This window comes from Cyprinus carpio, chromosome B3 (assembly GCF_018340385.1).
Source record: "Cyprinus carpio isolate SPL01 chromosome B3, ASM1834038v1, whole genome shotgun sequence".
Taxonomy (NCBI): domain Eukaryota; kingdom Metazoa; phylum Chordata; class Actinopteri; order Cypriniformes; family Cyprinidae; genus Cyprinus; species Cyprinus carpio.
In genome coordinates, this window is record NC_056599.1 from 24902711 (window position 1) to 24917008 (window position 14298).

Below are 14298 nucleotides of genomic sequence, written 5' to 3' on the forward strand. Positions count from 1 at the left end.
TTCACTTTCCGAGCCTAGTGTTATGGAGTGAAAGCAAAACTTTACAGACATCCAAAGCTATGACCTCATCTGGCTAGAGCTGTTTTTAGATCCAAGTCATTCCTCACAACTAATCCTTCATCTGCAAACAAAAGAGGCCTAGACTGTGATACTTCCCCTGTTCCCATCTTTTCTTTGTTTGTTGGACTTTGTGATAACCAGTCAGTCCCCAGAGGGATGTTTTTATACCATAATAGATGGTTTTCAACACTGTTTTGATAGAGTGTCGTGGATTCCCGCCATATTCTTAGTGGTCAGTGTGTGTGAGAGCTTGTGGTGGATTTCTGAAATGCATATGGAACGGCATTTACTTTCCACAAGCATCCTACAATATAGTATTTAAGCAGTACTTTACAATAAGTTTGTATTTGTTCACATTAGTTCACATTAGAAATGGTCATTATACTAATACAAATACAAATACACAGTTCAAAAGTTTGGAGTCAGCTATTTAATACATAGGGCAGTTACATCTATAATCTCATCTTTTGCCACAATAACACAAGGAAATGTAATTAATAATAATAATAATAATTACTATTACAATTAAAAAAAATAGCACCAAATTAGCATATTACAGAGATTCTGAATGATCATGTGACACTGAAGATTGCTGAAAATTCAGTATTTCCTCACACACAAATAAATTGCACATTAAAATTAATATATTCACATTGAAAACAGTTATTTTAAATTATAAAGGCCTTTTTAAGAACATTTAAAAAAGTCTTGCAGACCCCAAACTTTAAATAGTAGTGTATGAGCAATGTTTTATTTATAAATGAACATTATCCTAAATGGATTAATGCTGTAAAGAAATGTTCCTCGTTAGTATCATACCTATTGGAGTAGCTAATGAATAAATCGAAACCATTGTGTCAGTACATTTATCTTAACATACTTTTCAGTAACCAAGTCACATCTATATCTACGTTAGTGATTATTTTTTAATTGCTTAAAAAATAACTAGTAATACAGCAGGGGGTACAAATTAAATAAGTTTCTGCTGCCAGCAGTGTTGTTATGGCTGTTATTATTAATTGTCGCCTTCTTTTCTGGACATTAGTCATCACATTCTCAGTAAACACCACGGGTGTACTGCTGGTCACAGACGCAGGGGTGGACCTTTAATTTAACTGACCTGAGTGGTTGTTAAAACCGGCCCACTCACAGATCATTTCAAGTTCATTTAGTTTCGGACGATACAGAAAGTGGTGACGTCCGAGTGGGTGAATTGTTTACTCTGTAATTAGCCCATCCATTGCCGCCAGTTTGACCCATTTCAGGCCAGTTTGCAGGCAGTGTGTGAACATGATAGCCAGGCATTATCTCATTGACTATAATCAGCTCATCATAGTGATGCAGGTACTGCTTCCTCTGTTGGATATAGTGTCGCTTCAGAAAGATGAGTGATTTATTTAAAACATATTTTCAAATGTTTTCTGAAAAGGACGGTGTTAGATTAATCTGTGTAGATGTCAGCTCAGTGTGTCGGCTCACTCCTGTCTCTTCCCCAATGTGTTCCCGAGAGAAATGGCCCCATCCTTATCCAGCCAGAGTGAGAGCTGCCTGTCCTTAAGGGAGGACATGTGTGGAATGTGCCGTACCCGCAAGAGGGAAGACATCTTGCAGAACGGCCCCCTTAAGGTGCAGCTTTTGGGGGTTGACGGATGGTTGTAGACTCACAAGTGATGGTGGCATTTGACTTTGACTGCTACTGCGTTTCATCCCAGTAATGTTACTGAAAATAGCTTCATCACTGATGTACGTTATCTCTGTGGTTCAGGAAACCCTCAGCGTTGTTTGTGCGTGAGAACATCTTCACAAATGAGAGTGCAACGCTCTGAAGCACTGAAGGCTGTGGCTTCGGTTTGTTTATCTTCCACTAATGCTTGGTTTTTGTTTTCCTGCTCATGTAAAATCATCAGTGCAGTAAAATGTGCGTTTGTTATAATGAACGACTATTAATGAATCTTTTGATACCAAAAAAGATTAACTGGAAGCCTTTTTTGTGTTTGTTATTGTTTTTCCCTCCATGTTTGAGCCCTCTGCCAGTGAGAAGAATGCTGCACAGATGGCACGCTATGTAAACTGTCAGCCGTATGCATGCTATACACACACACACACACACAGACAAAAAAAAAGATAGGATGTATTTTTTATTTTTACATGTCAAATATTTGATCCAAGAAAGGAATGAAAAATGTTCTTCTCCTTTTAGCAAGGTTAACTATGTAGCTGGCCATAGTCCTATGTATATATGCATAAAATGTATAGGGGAAAATGTGTGTATATACACTACCCCAAAAGGTAAATAAATATATAAATAAAACAAATAAATAACTTACAGTGACTTCAAGCTATTGAATGGTATAGTGTATAATGTTACAAAAGCTTTTTATTCTTCTTTCTATCTTTCTATTCATCAAAGAATCCTGAAAAAAAAGTTGTACTCAACTGTTTTAAATATTGATATGATAATAAAACATTTTTCTTGAGCAGCAAATCAGAATATTAGAATGATTTCTGAAAGATTATGTGACACTGAAGACTGGAGTAATGATGCTGAAAATTTAGCTTTGATCACTGGAATAAATTACATTTTAAAATGTATTTAAATAGAAAGCAGTTATTTTAAATAGCAAAATATTTCACACTATTACTGCTTTTACTGTATTTTGGATCAAATAAATGCAGGCTTCTGTTCAATTACTGTTCATATATATATATATATATATATATATATATATATATATATATATATATATATGCTTTTTGAGGAAATATTTCCAGTGCAGGGAATGTGGAATAAATGCATCAGCCATCATTGATTCATGGGGGAGTCTTTGTTTAATTATGTGTTTGAAAAGAGCATGAGGGGCATGAAGAAAATTGCATTAGCCTGCTAAAAATATACACTGCATAAAACTATACAGTAATTTATTTCTTTATACATTTGTGTGTGTGTGTGTGTGTGTGTGCGTGCGTGCGTACGTGTGTGTGTGTGTGTGTGTGTGTGTTTCCTAATGCTCTTTTCACATAACATAATTAAACAAAAACTCCCTCCTGGATCAATGACGGCTGATGCAATTATTCCACACTCCTCGCACTGGAAAAATTCCTCAAAAAAGGAAAATATTTTACTGGCACTTTACGCTCCAAGTCCTTGCTGTGCTTTGTTAGGTTATCTTTTTCTGTCCAGCGCTGCCATATGTGTGTCCGTGTGGGCTCTTACACTCCAGCGGCTGTGTGTTTTTGTGTGTGTGTGTGTGTGTGCTCAGAGCACACACCGGCAGCCCTGCCACTGTTTGCCGTTTAGCACTCAGTGTGAGATCAGTGAATGGTAAACACTCACAACTCTGTGAGTCCCCAATCAGTAATTGAGTAGGTCTTCCAAGCTGATCTGCTGTCCTCGTTCACATCCCTGTCCTTAGCGTTCCATCATTCCCTCACCTTTCCTTCCCACAGGGAGCAACACAATCTCTGGCTCGACTGGAAGTATCATATTGTTTGAATTATGAAAGCAGGATTTTGATGCCTGGATATTTCAGCGCACACTGTGAATGCTATTCAAAATGCATTTAGCTTCTGCTGCCGGCCTCTATTTTAGTCCTATAGATTTATTCCTTTTCCTCCGTCTCATCCCATCACCCCTAGATCAGTCACTGTGGACTCCCGCTCCCCACGGCAACTAGACAGGTTCGAATCGATTAATTGATTTCGGAATCAATTAATTGAGCCATTAAGGCAGCCGTATGCACAGAGCCTGAAATGAGATCTTTAAAACGGCACATATGGCCGCCGACCGTGCCGTGCCTCAACCTAAAGACCTGCTGCATTCCTTTCTATACTTTTATTGAAAGAGCAGTAAATGGAAAAGCATATTTCCAATTATAACACCCCAGTTGTCTCTTCTGCAGAGGCCCGCTTGCCTCGCGACGCCATTAAACCCAGCCTCTCGCAATAGGAAAAGTGCAATTTTGTTAAAGCAATAAAGACGGCGCACATCTTGTCAGTTTTACATTGGATGGTTTACTACACTGCTTTAGCGTTTTATCTCCCGTTTTTCTTTGTTCTCTGCCTTGAGGAGTGGGTGTTCTTTTGTTTATGACTTGTAATAACACAAGAAAGATTTTTTTTCCCTTCCACTTCTGCAGCCTTTCATGTATTGAAAGACTAGTATTTTTTCAAGAGCTCTCTCTCATGTTTTTCCCCCCACCCTTGCGTTTCAGTCGGGTGAGTATATCGTGCCGCCTGTACAAACATTATGATGACACGATATTCATATTTATCCCAGCAAGCCGTTCTTTATTCTTTATTTGAGCTTTGCTTTTTTCACTCTTTCTGTTGCCGCTTTTGTCGGAGTCGCCCTGAGCACTGCCTGATTTAAATAACAATGCCACACGCGCACAGACGCGCACGGTCCGTTCCGTTGCCAGTAATTCCAGTGAAGCTTGCTTTAACAGTCCTGAGCATCTGTAATGTCAGAGAGGCAGTTGTTACACTGGGACTCAGTCATTCTTTTGTTCCAGACAATATGATTTCCAGAGCGCTTGAAGCATGACAGGACAGCTGCAGCAAGCAGAAAGTTTAAAAAATATCTCTGGGCATTACTGCAGGCTCCCCTTTCTCAAGTGCAACAAAGGAAAATAAATGCACATATATTCACATATGTGCACACATGCTCATGCTAACACACATACTGGGTGAATTACATTCAAGTGAGCACCACTGTGGCCTCACTCCAAAGGGCAGAACACTTGAAGTCAAGTTTGGTGTAGTAAAAATGCACATTTATGAGAGCAGAATGATTCATTGTGAATGAATCATTCTTTTGAACTCTATTTTTTTAATGAGTAAAGTGATTCAGTTCACAAAACTGACCTGAATGATTCATTTATGAATTCTTGAATGATTCACTTCTTGAGTTCAACTTACTGATTCACATCTGGTTAACATCTCACTGAAGGAGAATATTACAATATCACATAGAATATTATATTCAAATTTCTATACAGTAAATTATAATGTAATTTTAATAATATTATTAGTGAATAACGGCTTGCATTTTGATCTGCTCATCATACATAAAGTAAGACTTTAAAAGGCTTCAAATGTACACTGCCATTCAAAAGTTTGGGAAATTAACTTTTGGTAAATTTTAAGAAGTTAACACTTTCCGCAAGGGCGCATTAAATTGATTAAAAGTAAAAAGTTGGTTAAAAAATAACTTTTTTTTTTTGTATAATTTAAAGAATCCTTTAAAAAATGTCACATTTTCTGTTTTCAACATTGATAATAAGAAAAATGTTTCTTGAGCATAAGATCCACATAGAATGATTTCTAAAGGATCATGTGACACTGAAAACTGGAGTAATGATGCTAAAAATTCAACTTTGCATCATAGGAATAAATTACATTTTAAAACATATAAAATAGAAAACAGTTTTAAGTGTAATAATATTTCATAATAGTACAGTTTTTACTATTCTCTTTTTCAAACAAATTAACTCTTGTTGAGCATAAGAGAATTCTTTTAAAACTCTTTGTAAGGATGCTTCATTAAAAGCTTCATTATTAAAAAGTGATTCATTTGAAAAAAACGTATGGTTTGGAACAACATGAAAGCGAGTAAACGGTGGCAGAATTGTAATTTTTGTTTGAACTGCCCCTTTAAGGGCACAAAAATGCCATTTGGAAGTCGCCCACTGACACACAAATGTACACATGGGAGAAAAATAGAAAGCAAAGTCTCTCGCCGAAATACTTTCTCTAGCTAAGTCATACAAATACAGTCAGACAGAGAAACACACACACACACACACACACTCAGGGCTAGGCCGCTTTCTCTCCCAGGCAGCAGTCCAGACTGAGACGCACACAGTCAGAGGGAGCAGCCAGCAGTCATGCGTGGCCAGAGAGAGCGAGAGAAAGCAAGGTATGGTGTAGTGGAGATGCCATGTTTTATTTAAGGCACGGACCGACAGCAGAAAACGCATTATTAAATACTCCTCAAACGTGCATTTGCGTGTGTGTAGGTGTGTGTGTGCTCTACATATGGTTTTCATATCTGCCTGGGAAAGGGAGGCAGAAACAGGTGGTAAAAGTTTTCACCAGTTATATTGTTAAAACAAGGCTTTGCGTCTGGCACCCCGGGAACGCCTGGAGGTGCAGGCACGCCAGAATATACCTCCTGACTGCAGCGCCACGATGGACCAAGTCGAAAAACACATCAGTGGTGCGGTCAACACCTGTGTGCAAATACAGCTGCTTTTCTGCAACTGAAAGGCACATCTTCGCCTTGAGTTTGTTTACAGTTGGCGCATCAAAATTTGCCAGACTTACTGATATTCCCTGATTTCTTTTCCTTTTTTTTCCCACAGCAGACAGACGATTCAGCACAGACGGACAGCCAACAGCAAACACAGTCATCTGAAAACAGAGAAAACAAATCGCAGCCCAAGAGGCTCCACGTCTCCAACATCCCCTTCAGGTTCAGAGATCCAGACCTCAGGCAAATGTTTGGCGTAAGTACATGTTCTCTCTCTTTCTTTCTATTACTTTTATGGCATACAGCAGACAGTGGCCTCACCACCACAAGTGTAGCTAGGGTCTGAGGTGTGTGCTAACACACTGTTCTCCTGCTTGTGGGATGGTATTTGAAGATTGGGTAAGATCTGTGATCTGAGTCAGCACCTTGTTTTGGTTCTTAGCTTCTTAAGGGAAGCAGCAGGGTTGCTTCACTGGTGTAACGGGCACAACTGAATTATTTATTTGAATACTGAATGTGTGTGTGTGTGTAAATATATATATATATATATATATATATATATATATATATATATATATATATATATATATATATATATATATATATATAATCGTATATATATATAGTATACTGGTATAAGAATTTTTGAAAGAAAGACAGAAAGACAGAAAGAAAGTTATCACTGTTTCCACATAAACATTAAGTGTCACAACTGTTTCCAATATTGATAAGAAAAAAATTATATATATAAGCAGAAAATCAGCATATTAGAAAAAAATACAAAACAGTTATTTTTATAGATATAGACAGTTATAAAATTTTATAGATATAGACTTTATAGTTATTTTTAACAGATATATTTCACAATACCACAATTTTACTGTATTTTTAAGCAAAAAAAATGATTTTGTTCAACAAAAGAAATGTCTTTCAGGAAAAAAAAATCATAGTATCCTCTTACATTTCAGTGGTAGTGTCTATATAAAAAATTATTTATTACAATTATTTTAGCAGTTACTAAGTGAATTTTGATAAACAAAATTATCTTTTCAATTCCGTTTAAATGAGCATTACTTAAACCTTCTTATCTGTTAAAGCTCTTATTTTGATCAAACGGATTTGTTTTTCAGAATAAAAAGAAATGCCTTATAAATGACCCATTAAAAGGGTGAATAATTGGTGATTTTAAGATTAACTTAAACATTTAAAACATGTAGCTTAATGCAGCTTGAACTGAAGTGTGTTTACTTGTCAGATCCAATTTAGACACTGTCTGATCTGTGTTCTGTTCTCTTTCCAGCAATTTGGTAAAATCTTAGATGTTGAAATCATATTTAATGAACGAGGATCAAAGGTACGTTTGTGACTCACTTCCTTTGCATGCTCTCATTCTTGACCAGTCAGAACAGTCCAGTGAGTTTAAAGGCATAATGTTTATTTAAAAAGGCAAAATATCCAGTGATGAATTAGTACCTGTATTGTACAGAAGAAATGCTTGCTGTATTCATGTTAACGTATGTAATGCAATCTCATATCAGCTGCTGTGCTAGAGTTATTAGTGCCCTGTTCAATGGAGTGTGTGGAAATGTGTTTGGCACTTGTCTTTGTTCTGTTACGGTGTCAAATGAAGAACATTCTCCACTGAGCTCCGTAATTGACAGCGTTATTCAGTATTGTGACACTTAGCATCATTCCTGTGCATAAACAATTTTCTTTATTGAAATATGAATTATGTTCTTCTGTTCCAGCTGGGGGAGATAATGATGCATGTTAACAAGTTCTGTAGTTCACAATCCTTTATCATTTGTCTTACGAGTTGATTTTTTTTTTCTCGCTTTTGTAATGACTTTTCTTTATGTTGCATTATACAGTGTTAAATGACAGCATTTATTTTATTCCACTTTTTTCCAATAGATTTTGTTTATTCTAAGACTTACTAAAGGTATATCCCTTTGTTTGTTTTTTTCTCTTTTTTTGATTTCATTAAGTGACTTTACGTTCTTAGACGTGCTCTTTCATTTCATTTCTCCTCAGTGGTTCTAACAGAACCCGTAAATTATGGTTAATCTCGATGCTTTGCATGATGCAGGAGAAAAGAGGAGGAGAAAGAGAGAGGGTAAATGCAAAATCAGCAGCTGTTTTTGTGTGTGAGAATGGCAGAGGTAGAGCCACAGTGGATTTCTTGGGTGTATGACTGAATTAATAATGTGCATGTTGTTCTCCCCCCTCCCCTCTCCCACCTGCATGCAGGGTTTTGGTTTCGTAACTTTCGAAAATAGTGCCGATGCGGACAGGGCCAGAGAGAAATTACACGGCACGGTGGTAGAAGGTCGTAAAATAGAGGTGCATGTAACAAATATTTCCCTTCTCAATTGCTTTTTGTTTAGTTTTGTTTTGTTTTATTCATTTGTCGTTCTTGTTGTTATTCTTGGTTCTGTTTTGTGTGTCAGTGTGTGCCTCACTCTCATCTCACTGTTTTAGACGCATCACTCGTCTTTTCCTGTGTGTGCTCCTCTCTCTGTCCCTCTTTCCCTCCCTCCCTCCCCACTAGGGTTGCCACCTTCAGCGAGACGAAATAAGGGACACGCATTCACACAAAAAAAAAAAAACATACAAATAATCAGTGAGGAACCCATAGCTCAACAATAAACCATGTACAAGTATGTACACTTGCAACAGAACACATTAATATTGTTATTTTAAATTTGATTATTTATAATTTGTAATTATTATTAGTCTTTTTAGACAGTTCTGCAGCTGTTACCTGAATGGGATGAATTGTTGTTCTCTTTTTTTTTTATTAATTTGCTTAAATTAGGACTACGTTATTATGTAATGATTTTTTCAATTTTCTTATCTTAATAATTTAGCATTTTTAAACATTTTAAAATGCCAGATTGAATATGACATGATTATTTATGTATGTATGTATAATTCATTTAAATTATAAAATAATAAATAGGGTCTAACATTAATTATAATCTATTAATTAATCTGTCTAATAATGTCTAAAATATCATAATTATGTCTACCAAGCTCTGATAATGTATAGAATATTATATTAACAGACTATCCAAATTTTAATTAAAAAAATAGGCCTGTACCTTTAGAAGCACAGATATGTCTGTCACTTTAAAGGTATGGTTCATTCAAAATTTAACATTCTGTCATAATTTACTCAGGTAGTTTCAAACAAACAGGTCTGTTGAACGTGCGTGATTAAATTTCTGGAGACATTTGAGTCTCCAGAACGCACGCCGTTAAAGCAGCATGCGGTAAACCTGCGTGGTTTAAAACATCTGAGCTCATGTCCGCCCTTTGAACAAAAACTGTTTGATTTCCCACATTATTCAAAGTAACTTTTTTTATGTTCAACAGAAGAAATAAATTATTACAGGTTTGAAACAACTTGTGGGTGTATAAATGATGACAGAATTTAAAATTTTGAGTGAACTATCCCTTTAAGCCACACGATGAGCAACTATACTGCTTCTCTGCAAACTAAGCGTTCATTATTAGTTACAGGACAGACCCATTGATAACTTTCCCATTCAGCCCTACATCTGCAGAGCCTTGTGTTCAAAGGGCGGACATGAGCTCAGATGTTTTAAACCACGCAGGTTTACCGGATGCTGCTTTAACGGAGATGCCTCCAGAAATGCAATCACACACAAATGAGCTTCTCTAATACTTCTTATGAAATTTATTTCATTATAATTGCTATTAGTATTACAAGCAATGCAAAATACTTATTTGTTTATTCAACTATGTATTGGCATTTGTAAAATACGGGACAAATCGCGTCCCGTATTGATTTGATACGGGACGCATCATTTTACCTTTAAATACGGGACGATTCTGTATTTTAAGGGATGGGTGGCAACCCTACTCCCCACATTGTATCCCTAATACGTTTCAGTTATTCTAAGATCTCAAATCAAATATAATACGGTGCTCGCCGTTATCTAATTGGTTTGCTTTTGTTGGCATTCACTTGTGTTTATTCGGTTCTTTTCTGTTTTTTTTTTTTTTTAAAGCATATTTTGGCTTAATAAGCAAACGGGTGCAGTAAGTCATCAGGCAGAGTGCAAACAGCATTTGTGTGATGATAGCCAGAGGCCTTATTGCAAAGTTGACGAGGGATCTGCGCTTAAAGCGGCCCGAAGTCGGCAGCGCTTGTTAATTGGCCTGAAGACGCTGCTATTAGACAGAGCTGCTCTCAAACACAAGCCTATTAAAATCTACAGCTCAAATTACACTTACTTTACAGTCTAGAACAGTCACTGAAGGTGAAATACTGTAGCAAAACTGATCTGCAGGTCTGCAGCGAAAGTGGGCATCTTTATAGCCGATTCCCATTTGACAGTTGGGCTTCTTTCTTAACTTGATTTTTATTTGATTTGATTTTTTTTTTTTTTTTCAATTTTAAGAGTTATTCGAATGTGGTGCCGTCTTTAAGTAAGATGTTGCCTATTTTGCCTTCTCATTTCCCCCCCTTTTCCAATGGTAGCTGGTAGGCCCCTCACCAAACTCAGTAACCGTGGTAACAATAGATACACACGCGGGCGATGGCGGCGAATGGTAAGTGGAGAGCCATCTGCCATTTCACGAACTCCGCGCTGATACCTCGTGACTGTTTTTTGACTTGATGTTGAGTTTCTTGATGCTGTTTTCTCTTGGTACGCGTTACTTGAGTGAACATTTAGCTTCCTGAGAGGCTCTGATTGGATTGAACTGAATCGTGCGCATCCTACTCAGATTCTGAACTCCATGATTATGTTAAATAATGCACCCTCCTTTGTTAGCTGTCCTTTCGGCTTGAATGATTTTCTTTCGTTATTACTTTTTTTATATATATATTTTCCTTTCTGATTATTATTCTTGTGATGAAGCACAAGGCTCTTGGAGTGTTGAATGCTAAATGTTGCTTTGTTTTCCGACTGTACCTCAACTCTGAATGTTTAGTGTATGTTGCGCAAACGTGCCAAATGTTTTTTCTTTCTTTCCATTTCTACGTTTTCTATTTCTTTTCTTTTAACCTAATCGTTCCCTCTCCACTGCATGCTCTCATATTCGATGCCTTTCATTTGTTGAGTGCATTTTGTGTGTTTTTGTTGTTGTTGTTTTTTTCTCTATGTATTCCTTCAACTTGATCATTTTTTTGATGACGCATGCTGACGAGTCTTTTTATGATGAGACTATTGCATATATTTTCTTTGCTTTATATGTCTTACCACTTTTCTTTAACTGTTTGTTATGATCTGTAATCATTTTGAAAATCTTCACTGTAATGCATGCAATTTTAAAAAATATATATTTTCAATAATTACAGCTCTAGCTTCAGTATGTCTTGCTCACATGCTTCTGTTTGTGCTTAGGTTAACAATGCAACAGCACGGGTAATGACAAATAAAAAGACCGTCAACCCATATGCAAATGGTAAGAACAAGTTTCATTAATATTGCAAAACATCATACCGCTTTCCATTATGTTGTGATGGACTGATAAGCAGTGTTGGGAAGGTTACTTTGAAAATGTAATAAGTTACAGATTGCAAGTTGTAATAAGTAGTGTAACTATTTCAGTTACTTTATTAAAGTAATGTAACTGATTACGTGATTACTTTTTGATTACTTTTCTAAATTTCTAACAAATGTATTAAACTGTTAATCATTTTGAAACATTTAAAGCAGGCCGTAGCAATTTGGGAAAGAAATCAATCATATCTGTATGTGTGTGAAAATATTCAGATGTAACCCCTTTTGTAATCGTTAACATTTTCATAACTGTAATTTAATTCCAATTTTTTTTCTCCGTAACTGAAACAGATTATATTTCCATTTATGTTGTAATTAAATTACTTTAAAAAATTTAATCGTATTCTTTTAATGTCAGCAGCACTGTTACACATTTGTATAAAACCTGAAGATCATGTTCTCCAGCATAATTTGAAAATTATCCAAAGAGCATCTTTTGCAGATCAGTGTCACAGATGTACTCTTTTAATGAACACCCTAGTAACTATTTCGTATTCGTTTAATGCTTATTAGCATGCTATTTTGCAAGTTTCGACCTTAGACTAAGTTCGCAACTTCACAAGCAGGAAACTTTTGGTCCTATTCACCATCAGTAGCTTTCTGCGGCCACAGACCTCACTGATTCAAACTAAGTTCTCGGCTTTCTGAAAATGTTTTTCACTGCAGTTCACTGAAAAAGTATAAATGGAAGTGAAATGCCAAGACAACCTTTTAGATCTCAGTTGATATCACTGAAATCTCTCTCTTTTTTGTACTTATGGAGGGCTTAAACAGACAGGCCATTTGTAGAGGTTAGAATCAGAGAGAAATCTGTCAGGCCGCTCCGTGCCCTTTCCTTTCTCTGGATGACAGCAGCGCTTCAGTGCGGTCAGCCCTCTACTGACATCATTACGCATTGGCCTGGAGGTTCTAGTTAGCCAGAATCCATCTCTATGTCTTGTGTAGGATCAGATGTAAATTTTAAGTAGTGCAGACCGAGGTGGCTAATATCAGATCTCCCTCTCTGTCTTATGTCTAGGCTGGAAGTTGAATCCAGTCATGGGTGCAGTCTACAGCCCAGAATTCTATGCAGGTGAGTGGATGCGCATTTAAAAGAAACTGGCTCTGTAATTCATTATATCTTTAGTAAAAAGATTGGGTATGCATGTTATTCCAATGATGAAATAGTTTGATTTTTGGACATAAAATAGCTCCAACAAAAATAAGACTTTTGAAAAATGTAAGGAAGAATGCCATGGGAAATTATCAAATGCATTTTTTTTTTCTTAAAAACTAAAATTGTAAAATGTATTAATTGTTTGTAAATGTAGAACTCCTCTGAAGTTAAATTAACCAAATCATTATCATTTATCTTCACCTTTCTGTAGATTTTCTGAACGTATGAAACATAAATCAAAATTGTGTTCTTTATGAATAAACACAGTCATATTACGATAAATGCTGCAAATGAATAATTGCATAAAGCATCACTGTAACACAGAGGGTTAAATGCATTTGCATTTAGGGCTAATGGGCAGCTTCACTAATGTGCTTTGTGTGTGAAAAATTTTTCAACCCACAAGACCTGAATCATCTGTTTATTAACACTGCAGAGGATATGAAATGGTGAATTACTCTGATATCACATATTTTCATATTCCTTTCAAAAAGCAAATTTGAAAGCTCACTGTTTTCCTGTTGTTATTTTATTACCATATATTGGCCTTACAGTGGCTCCAAATAGTATTGGCAGCTTAAAAATGTATGAATCTCATTGCAGATAAGTCACTGGATGAAAAATCAAAGAAAGTGCCATTCATTTTGAAGAAAGAAAGTGCAACTTCCACGCTAATAATTTGATATTTCGTAGTAAATGCGATGAACTACACCAGTGGTAACTCTGCTAATAAAACTACCCCAGAAATGTAAAGTTACTTCTGAGAGATGCCACTAGCCCAGCTAACAAAAATATGTTCTAAGTATATTTTGCTAATGTTTACATTATAATATGAAAACATTATATCTGAACATTCAAAACATTTCAAAAATGCTTATGCAAATATCAAAGGAACGTTCCATTGTATAATGGGAACATTACTTGTAAATGTTCTCTGAATGTTCGGAAACAATTAGCGACATTTAAAAATGTTTCAGAAATAAAACATGAGCAATGTATAAGTCATGTTTTGTGCTAATGCTTTGAGAACATTAGTAAAGTCCAGGTAACTCTGAACGAACATCTGTTAGCATTGCTAGAAGAATGTTTGTTCCTAGCTTTGAGAGAACCTTGCCAGAATGTTAACCTGAGAATGTTCCTTGTTAGCTGGGTGCTCTGAAAGGAGTGGGTGGTAGAATGATATTCTAACATTTTAAGTGTGACTTAAAAGTGTCCAGATGCTTGTTGGGTCTTTGTCAGTGTTGTTCAGTTTTTGGTTAAAAATATCAACCACAAACAAGCAGAAGATTGTAGCA

General features: G+C 36.2%; 1 protein-coding gene across 8 annotated transcripts in view; it reads left to right on the forward strand.

Moving 5' to 3' along the window:
- LOC109054554 (RNA binding protein fox-1 homolog 1-like) overlaps positions 1-14298 on the forward strand; it is a 257712-nt gene that overhangs the window by 217416 nt on the left and 25998 nt on the right. For all 8 annotated transcript variants that reach the window (XM_042720376.1, XM_042720372.1, XM_042720377.1 and 5 more), the window contains 5 exons: positions 6423-6566; positions 7611-7664; positions 8561-8653; positions 11689-11749; positions 12866-12919. In XM_042720376.1, coding sequence (XP_042576310.1) covers positions 6423-6566; positions 7611-7664; positions 8561-8653; positions 11689-11749; positions 12866-12919 — 406 coding nt within the window. The remainder of the gene's footprint in view (positions 1-6422; positions 6567-7610; positions 7665-8560; positions 8654-11688; positions 11750-12865; positions 12920-14298) is intronic.